The following is an 18,380-nucleotide window of genomic DNA, read 5'->3' on the forward strand; positions in this document are numbered from 1 at the left end:
GGCAAGGAGTGAGTGGCAAGAGGGGGTGTCTGTGTTTATAAAAGGGCAACAAGAGGGATCTTTGTGGTGATGAAATAGTTCTGTCTAGACTGTCATGGCAGATACACATACCCACACAAGTGATAAAACTGCATAGAAGTAAACACACACACACACTCAGTAGAAGTAAAACTGAGGAAATCTGAATAAGATCACCAGACTATATCAATGTCAATATCTTGGTTGTGATCTTATACTATAGTTGTGCAGGATGTTACCACTGGGGGAAACTGGGTATGGGGTGCATAGGATCTCTCTGTATTATTTCTTACAACTTCATGTGAATTTACAATTACCTCAAAATTAAAAGTCAAATTACCACGATTTGAGCATCAAGGTAATTTCGTGTTTTTTGAGACTGGGTTTCACTCTGTCACCCAGGCTGCAGTGCAGTGGCACGATCATAGCTCACCACAGTGTAGAACTCCCAGGCTCAAGTGATTCTCCCACCTCAGCCTGCTGAGCAGCTGGGACTACAGGCATGCACCACTATGCCCAGCTAATTTTTTCATCTTTTGTAGAGATGGGGTCTTGCTAAGTTGTCCAGGCTTATCAAGGTAATTTCTGATGCAAAAAAAAGGTCTGACATGCAAATGGCTGGTCTGCAGAGACTCAGGAATGTCTATTAATTGACACTAAAAATAAAATAACAAATCATGTAGACCTGACTTCGGAAAAATGGCAGTAGAAGGCCGGGCGTGAAGGCTCAAGCCTGTAATCCCAGCACTTTGGGAGGCCGAGATGGGCAGATCACCTGATGTCAGGAGTTTAAGACCAGCCTGGCCAACATGGTGAAAACCCGTCTCTACTAAAAACACAAAAATTAGCCGGGCGTGGTGGTGGGAGCCTGTAATCCCAGCTACTTGGGAGGCTGAGGCAGGAGAATCGCTTGAACCCTGGAGGCAGAGGTTGCTATAAGCTGAGACCATGCCATTGCACTCCAGCCTGGGCAACAAGAGCAAAACTGCACCTCAAAAAAAAAAAAAATGACACTGGATAAGAACATCTAGGAATGAGATGGTATACACAGGCAACTTTCCAGAGAACTAAAGCTTGTTCCTTCCTATGGCCAATGGTTTGTGTAACACTGATAACCTTCCAGATAGCAAATCTTTACAGAGCAATAGTAAATCTTTACAGAGCAAATAATACAGTTCTGTCACTTTGACATGAGTATACAGAATACCACCTTTCTTGGGGCAACTTTTCTGTTATTGCACTGTGCTTACCTCTTAAAGAGAAGTCCCTTTTTCAGCTTTCTAGATTTTTGAATCTAATCTTCCATTCAGTAGGAGAGCTGCCAAGCAGACCAGCAGGCACTATATATCAAAGCTTGTACTTTTGATTTTGAGGTATTCCAACAACTCTTTGGGGCAGGTTGACCTGTTCATGAATAGAGGATTTTCCAGGGTTTCTTTGGCCAAAGCACACCAATTGACCCTAAACTCGTCTTTTGGGTTATCAGTACCTTCTCTATGCAGACACTTCTCATGGCAACATGTTGTAGAAGAAAAGGCCCCCAAGGTAAAGCCAGGATCCCTGCACTTCAGGCCAGTTGTGCTGCTGGCTTGCAGCGCAACCTTGGACAAGTCCCTCTCATCCAAACAATGAGGGGAAAGGCCTCTCTCGTTCTCCAGTTCTAATCTAGAGTTCTTCCTCATTAGTAAAGATCACTTTAATTTTTAAGGTTTATTATAAAGGTAATATTTGCTCAATATAAAAAATACCCAGTGGTGTAGATTATAAGAAAAAAAGCCAGCCTCAAATCTATCCTAAGAGGGGGCTGCTCTGTACCTTTTCAGATCTGCCTGCAGGCCTGTGTGTGTGTGCACTCACATCCACTTATATTTGATAGAAATTGATTCATACTACATACATCCTGTTCTGTGACTTGCCTTTTTCATGTCAGTTCCAGAGCTCTACCTTATTTTTTGCAATGGCTTCAGAGTATGAATGGTTTAGAATTTGTATATTTCACTAGTGGGATTTAAGGGTGTTTAATTTTTGGCTGGTACAAAACACAAGAAATCACAAACATCATTTAAAATGTACCACTGCACACATGCATACGTATACCTAGAGGGAAAATGCTTTGAAGTAGAACTGCTCATTCAAATATTTTACTAAACTGCCCTCTCAAAAGGCTGCATTAATTTATATTACTTTCTACAGAAGTAAAACTGAAAAGGTGTAGCTTGATACAACAAAAGACATCTAAAGCAAGCTTCCTGCCTGCTGTAGCACCACAATACATGATTGCTGTACACTGATATCGAAAACATCACTGACCTGAATGAAAACATACTGATGCCACATGGCTGTGTAAGGTCATCTCCACAAATGGTTGTTCTCAAAGAGTGTTTCAAGGACCCCTGGGCTCCATAGATTATGAAAAACTATTTTCATAATCATGCTTTTATGGGGTTGGCACTTGCACTGTGGTGCAAAACCAACAATGAGTAAACCTGCTGGCCCTTAGCATGAACCGAGGCAGTGGCACCAAATGGTACTAGGAGTCATCAGATTCTTCACCACTATACAATGGCAGTTGAAAGAGAATGCCAGTCTTACTTAAGCATGTCCTAGATAAACATGGTAGACAGAATTCTAAGATGGCTGGCAAAATTCCCACCCCCAAGGTATACACCCTGTATAATCCTCACTCATGAGCATGGGAGGGTCCCATGAATAGGCTAGATATAACTGCTGTGATCAGATTATGACATAGCAGAGGTAAATGGATTTTGCAGATGTACTTAAGATGTCTTTGATGGGACTCTGAATTACTCAAAAGGGAGATTATTCTGGGTGATTCTAACATAACCAGGTACAGCCTTGAAAAGAGGGGTTTTACGCCTTCCCTGAGAAGACACTACAGGCAGCAGAAATTTTCTTACTCTTGCCAATCGTAAAGAAGGAAGCAGCCACGAGTTCTGTGATTATCCTGAATTATCTGGGTGGGGCCAGCAAAATCATAAGAGTCCTTATAAGGGAAAGGAAGAGCAGGAGAGTCAGAGAAGGAGATATGATGATAGAAGCAAAGGTAAGAGTCAGAGAGAGATTTGAAGATGCCACACTGCTGACTTTGAAGATGAAGGAAGTAACCACAAGCCAAGAAACGCAGGTGGCCTCTATAAGCAGGAAAAGGCAAGGAAATAAATTCTCCCCTAGAGTCTCCAAAAGGAATGGAGCCTGGCTAGCACCTTGATTTTAGCCCAGGAAGACCCAATTTTGGATTTCTGACCTCAATGATTATAAAATAACAAGTTTATGTTGTTTAAGCAATCAAGTTCATGGTAACTCATTACAAAAGCAATATGAAGTAATATAATATCAAACTTCAGACAAGACCCCTAGCCCCAGATGACATCTGAATTGCAACCTTGTATAAGACACCGAGCAGAGGAGCCAGCTACGTAGGACCCATACTCCTGACCCAGGGAAATTATGAGAGTGAATGAATACTACTTTAACTTGCTAATTTTATGGTAACATGTTATAAAGCAATACAAAATAAATATCAAAAAGCAGAAAAATAATTTTATTAGAGCTCAACCATGCGACTGGTGGTGATATTAGCAAACATGAGTTTTGAGTATTGGATAAGGAAAAGTGTCATCATTCAGAAACAACACAACTCACTCAGGGCATCAATATTTTCCAAACAACCTGTACAGGATGTTACAAAATGGTGAATGGACAAAAGATCCATTCATAAGATAAAATAGTCCAATGGGGTTCAATAGTAATGAATAGGGAAAGGTCACTGATGTTACTTAACCTTAAACAATAACTTTCCAATTTTGATGTCTAAATGTGCATTTGAACATTAATAAAAACAAGAGAAAGTGGGAGTGGTTATATTAATATCAGGTAAATGAGATGTCATAGCTAGGAAAATATTTTAGACAAAAAGAGTAACACAACACAATGATAAAAGAATCAATCCACTAGGAAGACATAATGATCCTAAATTTGGATGTATCAAAAAACAGAGACTCAAAATATATGAAACAAAAGTTGATAGAGCTAAAGGGAGAAACAAATCCATAATTATCGTTGGGGAAATTCCATACCCTATTGCCATCATTAATTGGATTAGTGGACAAAAAATTCACCATAGATGTACAACTGACCAATACAATAACTATCGAAATCGAAGTGACATATAGAGAACATTCCACCCAACAACAGCAGAATTTGCATTCCGCTCAAAGGCACTGGGAACATTCTCCTGGACAGACCTTCTGATATGCCACAAAACAAGCCTTAATAGATTTAAAAGAATTAAAATCAAAGAAAGTATGCTCTCCAATCATAATTGGAAATCAATGACAGAAATAAATTAGGGAAATTCACAAATATGTGGAAACCAAACAACACACACCAAAATAACCAATAGGTCAAATAAGAAATCAGAAGGGAAATTTTAACTTTGAGAAGAATGTAAACAAAAACACAATCCACAAAAACTTATGAGATACAGCAACAGTCATGTTTAGAAGCAAATTTACTACTGTAAAGGCCTATATTAAAAAAGGAGAAAGATTTGTAATCAGTAGCCTAACCTTTCACCTCAGAAACCAGAAAATGGAAACCAAACACAGAGCAAGCAGATTGAAGGAAGAAAAAAAGATGAGAATAGAAGAAAAATATATGAAAGTAGAAAAAAATGAAATAAATAACAGAAGAACAATAAAGTCTATAAAAGCAAAAGATGGTTTTTGAAAAGATCAACAAAATTGACAAACCTTTAGCAAGACTGACAAAGAAAAGGAGAGAAGACTCATTACTGAAATGAGAAATGAAAGAGAGGATATCACTAATGACTTAATAGAAATAAAAAGGATTTTAAGGGAATATCATTGACAAAAGTATGCCAATAAATTGGGCAGCCTAGATGAAATGGACAAACTCCTAGAAAGATACAAACTATTGAAGCTGACTCAAGAAGAAATAGAAAATCTGGCCAGGCGTGGTGGCTCATGCCTGTAATCCCAGCACTTTGGGAGGCCGAGGCAGGAGGATCACCTGAGCGCAGGAGTTGGATACCAGCCTAGGCAACATGGTGAGACCCTGTCTCTATTAAATTAAACAAAATAAAAATAAAAATGAAACTCACCAATAGAAACACAATAACCCAATTTAAAATGGACAAAGGATTTGAATAGACATTTCTCCAAAAAACATAAACAATATTCAATAAAGCACATGAAAAGATGCTTGATTTCATTAGCATTAGGGAAATGCACATCAAAACCACAATAAGACAATAAGACACCACTTCACGCCCATGAAGATGACTGCAATAAAAGAGACTTAAGACTCTACTTTCAGGGATCATTTCTGTAGTTTGTTATTAGAGAAGATTCTCTGAAGGTGTAGAGCATCAAAAATAAAATAAAATTTTAAAAAGGAAATAGAAAATCTGAATAGACCTACAATAGATAGAATTAATAATACAAAAAACTTCCCCAAAAGAAAAGCCCAGAGTCAAATGCCTTCACTGATAAATTCTATAAAATATTTAAATAATTAACAGCAATTCTTCAGTAACTCTTCCAGAAAATAAGAGGAGACAACACTACCTAAATAATCCAATGAAATCAGTAGTGCACTGGTATCAAAACCAGACAAAGACATCACAAGAAAAACTACAAACCTATTTCTGTTAGTAATATAGATGCAAAAATCCTCAACAAAATATAAGGATACCAAGTGCAACAAAAACAGTTATATTCCAAATGATTTTTTTAAGGCTCAAAAACAATTCAACGGGCAGATAGTCTTTTTAACAAATGGTCCTAGAACAATTAGACATTCACAGGCAAGCAAGCGAAGTTTCAGGAAAAAAAAAACATAGGAGAAAATCTATAAAACCTAGGTATAGGCAAAGAGTTCTTAGACTTGGCATCAAAAGCATGATCCAGGCCAAGTGCAGTGGCTCATGCCTGTAATCCTAGCACTTTGGGAGGCTAAGGTGGGTAGATGGCTTGAGCCCAGAGTTCAAGACCAGCCTAGGCAACATAGTGAGACCCTATCTCTGCAAAAAATACAAAAATTAGCCAAGTGTGGTGGTGTGCAACTATAGTCCCAGCTACTTGGGAAGCTGAGGTGGGAGGATCACTTGAGCCCGGGAGGTCAAGGCTGCAGTGAACCATGATCATGCCACTGCATTGCAGCCTGGGCAACAGAGTGAGACCCTGTCTTGGACAAAAAAAAAAAAAAAAAAAAAAGTATGATCAAAAAAAGGAAAAATTGACAAACTGAACATCATCAAAATCTAAAACTTCTGCAAAGGACTCTGTTAAGAGGATAAAAAGACAAGCTACAGAATGGAAGAAAATATTTGCAAACCATATATCTGACTAAGGACAAATGTCTACAATATTTAAGGAACTCTCAAACTCAATAGTAAGAAAAACAAAAAATCTAATTAGAAAATGGACCAAAAACATGAACAGACATTCCACTGAAAAGGATATACAGATGGCAAACAAATACATGAAAAGGTGTTCAATATCATTAGTCAGAGAAATGCAAACTAAACCACAATAAGATATTACCACACACTTATAAAATGGCTAAAATGGAAATAGTGATAGCACCAAATACTGGTGAAGATACAGAGAAAATGGCACTGACACAATGAATTAGGGACTGCAAAATATTACAGTCTTCATGGAAAACTGATCATTTCTTATAAAACTAAACATGTAGCTACCATGTGATCCAGTCACTGCACTCTTGGGCATTTATTCATAAAGAAAGAAAAATTTATGTTCACACAAAAATACTATACATGACAGTTTACAGCAGCCTTGTTCATAATAGCCAAAAACTGGGTTCAATACATCAAGTAAACAAACTGTGGTACACCCATCCCATGGAATACTCCTTGGCAATAAGAATGAATGAGCAATTAATACACCCAACAATATGAATGGATGCCAACTGAATTACACATGAAAAAGGCCAATTCCAAAGGGTTATCTACTTTATAATTACATTTACATAACATTTTTGAAATACAACTTTTTTTTTTGCCTCCCCCAAAACTGAATGTCATGAAATGACAACATTTTACAAATGGAAAACAGATCAATGGTTGCCAGGGGTTAGGAAAGGGATGGGGAAGGGGAAATAGAACTGTAGGAAGGTGGGTGTGATTATAAAATGTAATCATGGGATACTTATGATGACGGAACTGTTTGTATCTGACTGTGATGATAGATACACAAACCTACACACGTGATAAAATCGCAGAGAAGACACACACACATGTGAGTGTAAACAAAACTAGGAAATTTGAATAAATGCATAGATTATATCTATGTCAATATATGGCTATGATAGTAGAGTACAATTTTCAAGATGTTGCTATTAGGGGAAATTGGGTGAAGGGTACAAGGGGTCCTTCTCTATTATTTCTTACAACTACACATGAATCTATGATTATCTAAAAATGAAAGTTTAATTTTTAAAAAGTAGGTAAAGAGAAAGTTGAGAATCAAGGGTCATTTTGTCAAAAAAGTTTTGACGCTTAAATGGCTGAACTTCAGCAGCGCAGGGAAACCTAGAAAATAACTGAACATGGTTTTAAGCTACTAAGTTTACGATAGCATGTTCAGCAGCACTGGAAAACTAACATGAGGAAGTTAAAAATGTTTTAATTGTATTAGAGCACGACCTTTTAATATTTTCTAACAAAACAGGAAGTACATTTCAAGCATTTATGTGGCACATGGAAATACAAAAGTTGACATAAAAAAACAGCTTTATGTGATTATTTCCATTCTGAGCAGTATGAGCCACTCCTCTCAAAGAAGATTTTTTCCTTGAAAAAGTGAATTGAAGAGTAATTAATCAATATTTAAAGATTTTTTTAAAACCAACTATGGTTTTGCCAACTTTAATATCTATTAGATGTTTTCTTGAAAATGAATGAGCCTGTCAATTTAAAGAAACCCACTCATGGTATTTGTTGCCAATGATAAGATTTCAAGGAAAAGTTAGAACTTCAAACACATCTTTTTCTACCACTGTGAGTTTAACAGTTTCCCCAATGCATATTTTTTTCAAATGAGATGGGTGATGATATGAACAAATATGACTTTCAGTTTTACACAATGACGCATGACATTACTTGGAAGCTCGAAAAACCTCAAGGCACTAATATTTTCCAAATGACCAACATGCAATGTTACAAAATCATGAATGGGTAAAAGATCCATTGAAAGGACAAGACAGTCCCACGGAACCAAGTGTGGAAAGTTCACTGATAAGAGTTTCACACTCCACACTACGCTTAACCTGTAAGAAACAACCGCTTTTGTTGGGGCCAAGTTTTGGTGTCCTATCCGAGAAGATTATCCACAAGGATCTGAAAAGTCTGTGAAAATATTCCTCCCTTTCCCCACTGCGTATGGGTGTGAGGCCAGATTTCCTTCATATACTTCAACCAAAACAACATCTCACGATGGAAATAAAGTGCCTGTGAGAAGCCAGCTGCTTCCATCCAGCCAGACATGAGAGAAATCTGCAAAAATGTAACAGCATGCCGCTCTCCTCAATATAAGTTTTTGTCTTGCCAAGCATAGTTATTTCTCATAAAAATGTTATTTATGTTAAATGTATGGGTTTAGTGTTGTTCATTTTCGATTAATAAAGTCTTTCAGTTTTAAATTCTAAGATGATGAGCATTGGTAAACGTGACCCACATAAACAAAAATCTCTTGAGATCTCAATGATCTGGGGAGTCCTGAGACAAAAAAGGATTGAGAACTACTGTTACAGGGTTCTCCACTGGCTTGAAGTGCCTCCACCTCTGCCAAGCCCAGACTGACTCTGGCTCTGTGGGATGTTGATGTTGTAATTAATGAGACAGAATCCTGTAGTAGTTTCAACCAGCAAAGAGTTACCTGTTCCTCCTATACCCGGTTTCCTGTGGCCATCATCTTGATCATCCAAAGCATCAGCCAAGTCCAATCCACTACCTTCAGTGGGCCCCAAAACATAAAGGAAATAGCCAACTGATTAACAACTGGGTATAAGATTCCAAAATAAGCAAAATGCCCATGGGTTCAACTGATCAGTACCAACAATGGGTTAAGACAAAGAGACTTATATTGGAATCCGATTCTGTGTACAGACATTGATAATGAAAATATCTGCAGGATAGAAAAAGTTACTACTTTCTGACTTTGCAGTATACCACCAGTTTTTCAATTAATTTATATTCCTAGGTATTTTCTGCTTAGGCTAGCAGTCGGACCATTTTAACAATATACTCACTGACTGTAGGTATTAACCCAAAATTCAAAACCAGGTACACAGAGTCCATAAAGAGGACAACCAAAAGGGAGAGGTCATGTGGTCATGAAGCACCCCTTTGAATGTGGAAATGTGAAGAAATGAGGGCAAATCATAAAGCAGCAGTGACTTTCTTGCATCATCAGTGTCTCTTCGGAAGAAAGGTAGCTCTCTACCGCACAGAACTTTTATCATGCCCCGGACTACTGGTAACAAGTTGCTGGATGGGAGCAATGACTGGGATCCTAGCCACACCGTCACATTTTTCTTTACATCAGTGAAGATGTCTAAATCGTAAAGTGGCCCATCTGAAGAAAGGGTCAAGTGACAACAGGAAAGAGTTGTTAAGAAGAACCAAGTCCCAAAATCCTTTACTGAAAGATGACACTGTAAAATAAATGCCATTCCAAAATGTTCCATCTGCCTAAAGAAAATGCTTGATCGGCTTCATAAAACCTAAACAATTACATTTTCCCTGATTTTAGAAAATGAAACGGCTAAAAAGGGGAAGAAGTCCAAATGCATTTTCCTCTTGAAATTTTCCCAGGCAGGACTTTTCATAAAAAACACAGAAGGCATAGTGATCAGCCAGGTATGCACTCTATTAAGTTAAACTCAGCGTTCACATGGACGCCTTGATTGTTTCTGCACACATGGGGCTTAAAACTATAGGTAGTTCACTTGCATGCTACCCCAGAGGGAACTCCAGAGGGCCCTTCCTCACTGCCCTCCTTAAGGCAGCCACATTACCTGGAGGTTTTGCTGGAGCTCTGGTGGTTCCTGGCCTATTGGTTGTGGTGGTGGTGGTGTGGTCCCATGGCTCTAAAAGGGAGAGGGAGGACAGCAAGGGGAGCACGTTTAGTAACAAAACACAGCAGCTACTTTATGACTTGGGGAAGTCACACTGTGAGTAGAATATCCTTGTCTTGGTCCTTGAGGCCCCTCTAGCTAGGAGCTCCAGAGAATCACACTGAAAAGGATGACAAAATGATATAGGTTTAAATGAGATGAGTTCTGCTCACTTTTCTTTGGAGGCTGAGGGTGGTGAGGTGGACATGGTCTCACATGTGACCTGGTGATTAGTGAACCTGGGCTTGCGCCCAGATCTGCTGGAGATGACACGTGGTTCAGGGAGTTCCACAGCCTGAGCATGATCCTTGAGGGCTCCAAGCCTTGGTTCCACAACTATCAACCTGGCACTTTAAACATAGATAATCCTGCTGAGGGATAGACTGAGGTTACATTCCTAGTGGAATATGGGAGTATTTCATAAACTGAAAGTGGTTACAAGACATGCACACAATATTTTATATAAGTGTGGAACACTTTTACACCGTTGGTGGGACTGTAAACTAGTTCAACCATTGTGGAAGTCAGTGTGGCGATTCCTCAGGGATCTAGAACTAGAAATACCATTTGACCCAGCCATCCCATTACTGGGTATATACCCAAAGGACCATAAATCATGCTGCTATAAAGACACATGCACACGTATGTTTATTGCGGCACTATTCACAATAGCAAAGACTTGGAACCAACCCAAATGTCCATCAGTGATAGACTGGATCAAGAAAATGTGGCACATATACACCATGGAATACTATGCAGCCATAAAAAATGATGAGTTCATGTCCTTTGTAGGGACATGGATGAAATTGGAAACCATCATTCTCAGTAAACTATCACAAGAACAAAAAACCAAACACCGCATATTCTCACTCATAGGTGGGAATTGAACAATGAGAACACATGGACACAGGAAGGGGAACATCACACTCTGGGGACTGTTGTGGGGTGGGGGGAGGGGGGAGGGATAGCTTTAGGAGATATACCTAATGCTAAATGACGAGTTAATGGGTGCAGCACACCAGCATGGCACATGTATACATATGTAACTAACCTACCTGCACATTGTGCACATGTACCCTAAAACTTAAAGTATAATAATAATAAAATAAAAATAAAAAATAAATAAATAAAAAAATAAAAATAAAAGTGGTGACCCCAAGAGGCTTGCAGCACACTTCTGGGTCCCTTAAGTTGTATTATATAAGTAATTTAATAAAGACAATGAGCTAATTGACGATTTAAAAAAAATTATCCAAATAAAGTTAACATATTAAGATCCTCAAAAGCAAATAAAAATTATCAAATAAAAAAATAAGTGTGGTTACTACTGGAAATATTAGCTCTTTTGAGCTCAACCACATTCCTTTAAAATTGTAGATAACTTTCACAAGAATAATACAATGTGCATGAAGTTTTTCCAATAGTTTCTTTTCATAAACATCAAGACTATGTTGCACATATTCTCACTATTGAAAATATCAGAGAAAAAGATTTAAGGAATGGGAAAGGCAAAGGTGAAACAGGTTTAGCTTTGAATACAGCAAGTACCCAATAATTATTGACTATTCAGAAAACAAACAGCAAAAATAGAAATAAGTTGAGGTCAGGTGTAGTGTCATGTGCCTGTAGTCCTAGCTACTTGGGAATTTCAGGGAGGAGAATTGCTTAAGCCCATAAGTTTGAGGATACAATGCACTATGATCATGCACTCCAGCCTGGGCAACAAAGCAAGACCCCATCTCTAAAAAACATAAGTTGAAAGTAACAGAATGGAAGAAGATATACTATGCAAACAATAACCATAAGAGAGCTGGAGTAGCTATACTAATATCAGATAAGATTTACATTATAACAAAAATTGTTAATGGAGTCAAAGAGTGACAATTTATAATTATTTATAATGATGAAAGGATCAATCCAAGAGGAAGACATAATAATTTTAAATATATATGCACCTAACAACACAGCCCCAAAATACATGAAGCGAAAAATTACAAAATTGAAGAGAACAGATGATTTTACAAAAATAGTTGGAAATTTCAATGTCTTCTTTTCAATCACAGAAGAAACAAGTAGGTAGATATATATATATATATATATATATATATATATGACTTGAACAACTTTATAAACCAACTAGACCTAACAGACACCTATAGAACATACCACCCAATAGCAAAATACACATTCTACTCAAGTGCATGTGAAACATTCTTCAAGTTAGACCATATGTAGGTTACAAAATAAATCTCAATAAACTTAAAAAGACTGAAGCCATACAAATTATGCTCTTCAGCACAAATTATGTTCTTCAGCACAACAGAATGAAAGTAGAGATCAGTTTCAGAAGGGTATTTGGAAAATTCACAATTATATGGAATTAAAGAGCACACTCCTAAACAACCAATAGGTCAAAAAAAACCACAAGGGAAATTATGAAATACTTTGAGATCAATGAAAATGAAAACACAACATACCAAAACTTATGTGTTACACTGAAAGCAGTGCTTAGAGGGAAATTTGTAGCTGTAAATGCCTACATTAAAAAAAGAGAAAAATCTCAAATCGATAACCTAAACTTTCACTTTAATAAACTAGAAAAAGAAGGCTTTGCAGACACTGCCATCGTCAACCCCGGTCCAGTCCACTGTGTTCTTTGACACCGTCACTGTCTAAGGTGAGTCCTTGGGCCAGGTCTCCTTCAAACTGTTTGCAGACAAGTTCCAAAGACAGCAGGAAACTTTCATGCTCTGAGCACTGGAGAGAAAGGATTTGGTTATAAGGGTTCTTACTTTCCTAGAATTATTCCAGGGTTTATGTGCTAGGGTGGGGACTTCACATGCCATAATAGTAATGGTGGCAAATCTAACTACCAGGAGAAACTTGATGATGAGAACTTCAACCTGAAGCATACAAGTCCTGGCATCTTGCCCACAGCAAACGGTAGACCGAATACAAATGGTTCCCAGTTTTTCATCTCCACTGCCAAGACTGAGTGGTTGAATGGCAGGTATGTGGTCTTTGGCAAGGTCAAAGAGGCCATGAATGCCACAGAAGCCATGGAGCACTTTGGGTCCAGGAATGGCAAGACCAGCAAGAAGATCACCATTGCCAAATATGGACAACTCTAATAAATTTGACCTATTTTATCTTAACCACCAGACTATTTCTTCTGTAGCTCAAGAGAGCACCCCTCAATCCCATTTGCTCTCAATATCCTATAATCTTTGTGCACTCACTGAAGCTCTTTGGGTTCCATATTTTCCTTATTCCCTTCCACGTCTAGCTGGATTGCAGAGCTAAGTTCATTATTATAAAATAAAACCTACATAACAATTTTAAAGAGTAACTAGAAAAAGAAGAGCAAACTAAACCTAAAGCAGGCAGAGGAAGAAAACACCAAAGATTATAGCAGAAATAAAATGAAAGAGAGAAGAGAAAAATAAAGAACAAAAGAGGAAAGATCTCTTAAGATCAACAAAATTGATAAACTGTAGAAGACTTACCAAGATAAAGAGAGAGAAGACCCAAATCGCTAATTTCAGGAATGAGAGGATATTACTACCAACCTTAGAGAAATAAAAAATTATAAAGGAATATCTTGAACAATTATAATCCAAATAAATTCAATAACCTAGATGAAACAGATAACTTCCTATTAAAACACAACTACCTAAACTGACTTGAGAAGAAATAGAAAATCTGACTAGACTTATAGCAAGAGATTGAGTCAGTAACCAAAAACTTCCCACAAATAAAATTCTGGAACCAGAAGTCTTAATTGCTGAATTCTACCAAACATTTAAAAAAGAACCAACACCAATTAATCTCAAACTCTTCAAATAAGTAAATAAACAAACAAACCAAGAGAAGAGAACACTTCCTAACTCATTCTATGAGGCCAGTAGTATGTTAATACCGAAGTCAGACAAATACACATAAAAACTACAGAATACAGTTATGAATATAGAGGCAAAAATCCTCTTATGAATGTAGAGGCAAAAATCCTCAATAAAATACTAGCAAACCAAATCCAGCACCATATTAGGACTGACCATGACCAAGAGGGGTTTATCTCAGGAATGTAAGAGTAGTTCAACACAGTAAAATCAATCAATGTACTATCCCATATTAATAGAATGGAAGGAGAAAAAAAAAAAAACAAGATTACCTCCATAGATGCAGAAAAGGCATTTAACGAAAGTCAACCACCATTTCATGATAAAAACACTCAATAAATTAGGAATAGAAGAGAATTTCCCATTTTGTTCTGCTTACTTCATCAGAGTCTACTCTCTATGTGCTTTTTAATGATAATTAGGCTTACTCTATTGGATTTTTAAAAGCATTTAGATGGTTTATTTTGGCCTCATCTGTTAACTTCCTAGAAATAAAAGAGAATTTCCTCAACCTGATAAAGGGCATCTGTGAAAAATCTGCAACTGACAGCATACTTACAGGTGAAAGACTAAAAGCTTTTTTCCTAGAATCAGCAACAAGACAAGGATGTCCACTCTTACCACTCTTATTCAACATTGTAATGGACGTTCTAACTAGAGCAATTAGTCAAGAAAAAGAAAGAAACTCTTTGAGATTAGAAAGGAAGAAGTTCAACTATCTCTATTCACAGATGCTATGATTTTATATATAGAAAACCCTAAAGAATCCACACCAATAAAAAAAAACTATTAAAGCTAATGAGTTCAGCAAAGTTGCAAGATATAAGATCAACATGAAAATAAGCTGTATTTCTATACACTAGCAATGATCAATACAAAGAGCAAAAGAAGAAAATCATTTCATTTATAATAGCAATAAAAATAAAACTGTTAGAAATAAATTTAACCAAGGAAGTATAAAGACATGTACACTAAAAGTTACAACACACTGTTAAAAAATTAAAGACCTAAATTAATGGAATGAAATCCTACGTCCATAGATTACAAGACTCAATACTGTTAAAATGGCAATATTTCCCAAATTAATCTGCAGATCCTGTGCAATCCCCATCAAAATACCAATTGCCTTTTGTGCAGAAATGGACAAGCTAATCCTAATATCCACATGGAATTGCATGGGACCCTAAATAGCCAAATCAATCTTTAAAAAAAGAGCAAAATAGGAGTCACACCTCTCAATTTCAAAACTTACTACAAAGCTACAGTAACCAAAATAGTGTGGAACTAGCTTAAGAATACACATATAGATCAATGTTATAGGATTGACAGTCTAGAAGTAAACCTTCATATTTATGGTCAATTGATTTTCAACAGGATGCCAACACCATTCAATGGAGAAAGGACAGTCTTTTCAACAAATGGTGCTCAGACAGCTGGATAACCATATGCTAACAAAACTGGACCACTACTTCTCACCATATACAAAAATTAACTCAAATGGACCAAACATCTAAATATAAGAACTAAAACCACTCTTAGAAGAAAACATATGGGTAAATCTTCATGACCTTTGATTTGGCAATGGATACTTAGCAATGACATGCAAAGCATGGGCAACAAAAGAAAAAAACACATAAATTACACATTAATCAAAATTTAAAATTTTTGTGCATCTAAGGACATTATCAAGAAAGTGAAAAGACAATCTAGAAAATAGGAGAAAATTTGCAAATCATACATATGATAAATGTATAAAGAGATCATTAGTCATTAGTCTTTAGGGAAACGCAAATGAAAACCACAGTGAGGTCCCACCTCACAGCCACTAGGATGGCTTTCATTAAAAAAAATAAATAAACAAGTTGGCAAGGATGCAGATAAATTGGAACCCTCATACATTACTGATGGGAATGTAAAATGCTTCAGCCACTGTGGAAAACAATTTGGCAATTCCTCAAAAAGTTAAACAGAATGACCATAGTAACCAGAAATTCTACTCCTAGGTATATATCGAAAAGAATTTAAAACAGGTATTCAAATAAGTACGTGTATATAGCATGTTCATAGTAACATTATTCATAAGCTAAGAGGTGGAAACAACCAAATGTCCATCAACTGATGAGTGGATAAACAAAATTGTGGTATGTCTACACAATGGAGTATTACTTAGCCATAAAAAGGAATGAAGTACTTATACATGCTACAACATGGAAGTGCCTCCAAAACATTATGCTACACAAAAGAAGCCAGGCACAAAAGGCTACATGCTGTCCAGTTCCATTTATATAAAATATCCAGGATAAATTCACAGATACAGAAAGTAGGTTGGTGGTTATTTGGGGTTGGGAAGATAAAAGAATAGAGAGAAACTGCTCGATAGGTAAGGGATTTTTGCTGTGAAGTGATGGAAATGTTTTGGAACTGGATAAAGGAGGTGGTTGTACAACATTAAGAATATCCTAAAATGCCACTTAATTGCTCACTTTTAAATGAAGGGTAAAAGATACAAAGTAGCAGATATGTAAGATGAATAAGTCTAGCGATCTAATGTAAAACATGAGGACTATAGCTAATAACATTGTACTGTATTTGGAATTTTTGCTAAATGAAATATTGCTCTTCTTGTCCAACAAAAAAATTGGGTAATTATGTGAAATGATGGATATATTAACTTGCTTCACTAGAGTAACTATTTACCAAGTTGTATATGTATCTCATAATATGTTATATACCTCAAATATACACAATAAATTTTAAAAATAAAATGGTTAATTTTACATTGTATGATTTTACCTCAATAAATTATTTTTTTAAAGAAGGATGTCTGATATGGTTTGGCTGTGTTCTCTCCCAAATCTCATCTTGAATTGTAGTTCTCATAATCCCCACGTGTCATGGGAGGCACCCAGTGGGAGGTAACTGAATCATGGGGGAGGTTACCCTCATGCTGTTCTTGTGATAGTGAGTTCTCACAAGATTGGATGGTTTTATAAGGAGCTTTTCTCCCCCTTCACTCTGCACTTCTTCTTGCTGCTTCCATATGAAGGACATGTTTGCTTCTCCTTCCACCATGATTGTAAGTTTCCTGAGGCCTCCACAGCCATGATAAACTATGAGTCAATCAACTCTCTCCTTTATAAATTACCCAGTCTCAGGTATGTCTTTATTAGCAGCATGAGAATGGACTAACACAATGTCTTAGTCTTTTTTCTGCTGCTTATAACAGAATACCTGAAACTGGGTTGGTTGGTTGGTTATTTATTTATTTATTTTTGAGGCGGAATCTCACTCTGTCGCTCAGGCTGGAGTGCAGTGGTGCAATCTTGGCTCACTGCAACCTCTGCCTCCCAGGTTCAAGTGATTCTCCTGCCTCAGCCTCCCAAGTAGCTGGGATTACAGACATGTGCCACCACGCCCAGCTAATTTTTGTATTTTTAGTAGAGACGGGGTTTCAACACGTTGGCCAGGCTGGTCTCAAACTCCTGACCCCAAGTGATCCACCTGCCTCACCCTCCCAAAGTGCTGGAATTACAGGCGTGAGTCACCACGCCCAGCTGAAACTGGGTAATTTATAAAAAAGAGGAATTTATTTCTTACAGTCATAGAGGCTGAGAAGTCCAAGGTTGAGGTGCTGCATTTTGTGAGTGAGGGCCTTCTTGCAGGTGGGGACTCTCTGCAGAGCCTCAAGGTGGCACAGGACATCAAATGCCAAGTGGGGCTGGTTGCTAGCTCAGGTCTCTCTTTCCCTTCTTATAAAGCCACTAGTCCCACTCCCATGATAACCTACTAATCCATTCACCTATTAATCCATGAATGGGTTAATTCATTCATGAGGGCAGAACCCTCATGACCCAATCACCTCTTACTCAGGAGGCTGAGGTGGGAGGACCACTTGAGGCTAGGAGTTCAAGTCTAGCCTACGCAACGTAGCGAGACAATGTCTCATTTGTAGGAAAAAAAAGAAGAAGAAGAAAGAAGAAGAAGAAGAAGAAAGAAGAAGAAGAAGAGGAGGAGGAGGAAGAGGAAGAAGAAGAGGAGGAGGAAGAGGAGGAGGAGGAGGAAGAGGAAGAAGAAGAAGAAGAAGAAGAAGAAGAAGAAGAAGAAGAAGAAGAAGAAGAAGAAGAAGAAGAAGAAGAAGAAGAAGAAGAAGAAGAAGAACTTGCCTGTCAATACTGCCACATTGGGAATTAAATTTCAACATGAATTTTGGAGGGGAAAATCTTCCAAACCATAGCAAGGGGGTTGCTGCAGTTAGCTGTTTTAGTAAAAACTGTATTTGGA

The 18,380-nt window shown here is 37.4% G+C and overlaps 1 protein-coding gene and 1 pseudogene across 9 annotated transcripts in view; one reads left to right on the forward strand and one right to left on the reverse strand.

Annotated features, from left to right (window-relative positions):
• Positions 1-18,380, reverse strand: part of CD99L2 (CD99 molecule like 2) — a 131,861-nt gene that overhangs the window by 39,409 nt on the left and 74,072 nt on the right. For 2 of the 9 annotated variants that reach the window (XM_019019312.4, XM_004065009.5), the window contains exons 3-4: positions 10,102-10,173; positions 8,961-9,035 (exon numbers count right to left, since the gene is read on the reverse strand). The exons of 2 other annotated variants lie outside the window; for them this stretch is intronic. In XM_019019312.4, the coding sequence (XP_018874857.1) occupies positions 8,961-9,035; positions 10,102-10,173 (147 nt within the window). Of the gene's footprint in view, positions 1-8,960; positions 9,036-10,101; positions 10,174-10,373; positions 10,578-18,380 lie in introns of those variants that run through there. 5 more of the 9 variants (XM_055376078.2, XM_019019313.4, XM_055376077.2 and 2 more) reach the window with 4 other exon arrangements.
• LOC115932605 (uncharacterized) lies at positions 5,361-5,471 on the forward strand (annotated as a pseudogene).

The sequence above is a fragment of the Gorilla gorilla genome, chromosome X, assembly GCF_029281585.2.
Source record: "Gorilla gorilla gorilla isolate KB3781 chromosome X, NHGRI_mGorGor1-v2.1_pri, whole genome shotgun sequence".
In the NCBI taxonomy this organism is placed as follows: Eukaryota; Metazoa; Chordata; class Mammalia; order Primates; family Hominidae; genus Gorilla; species Gorilla gorilla.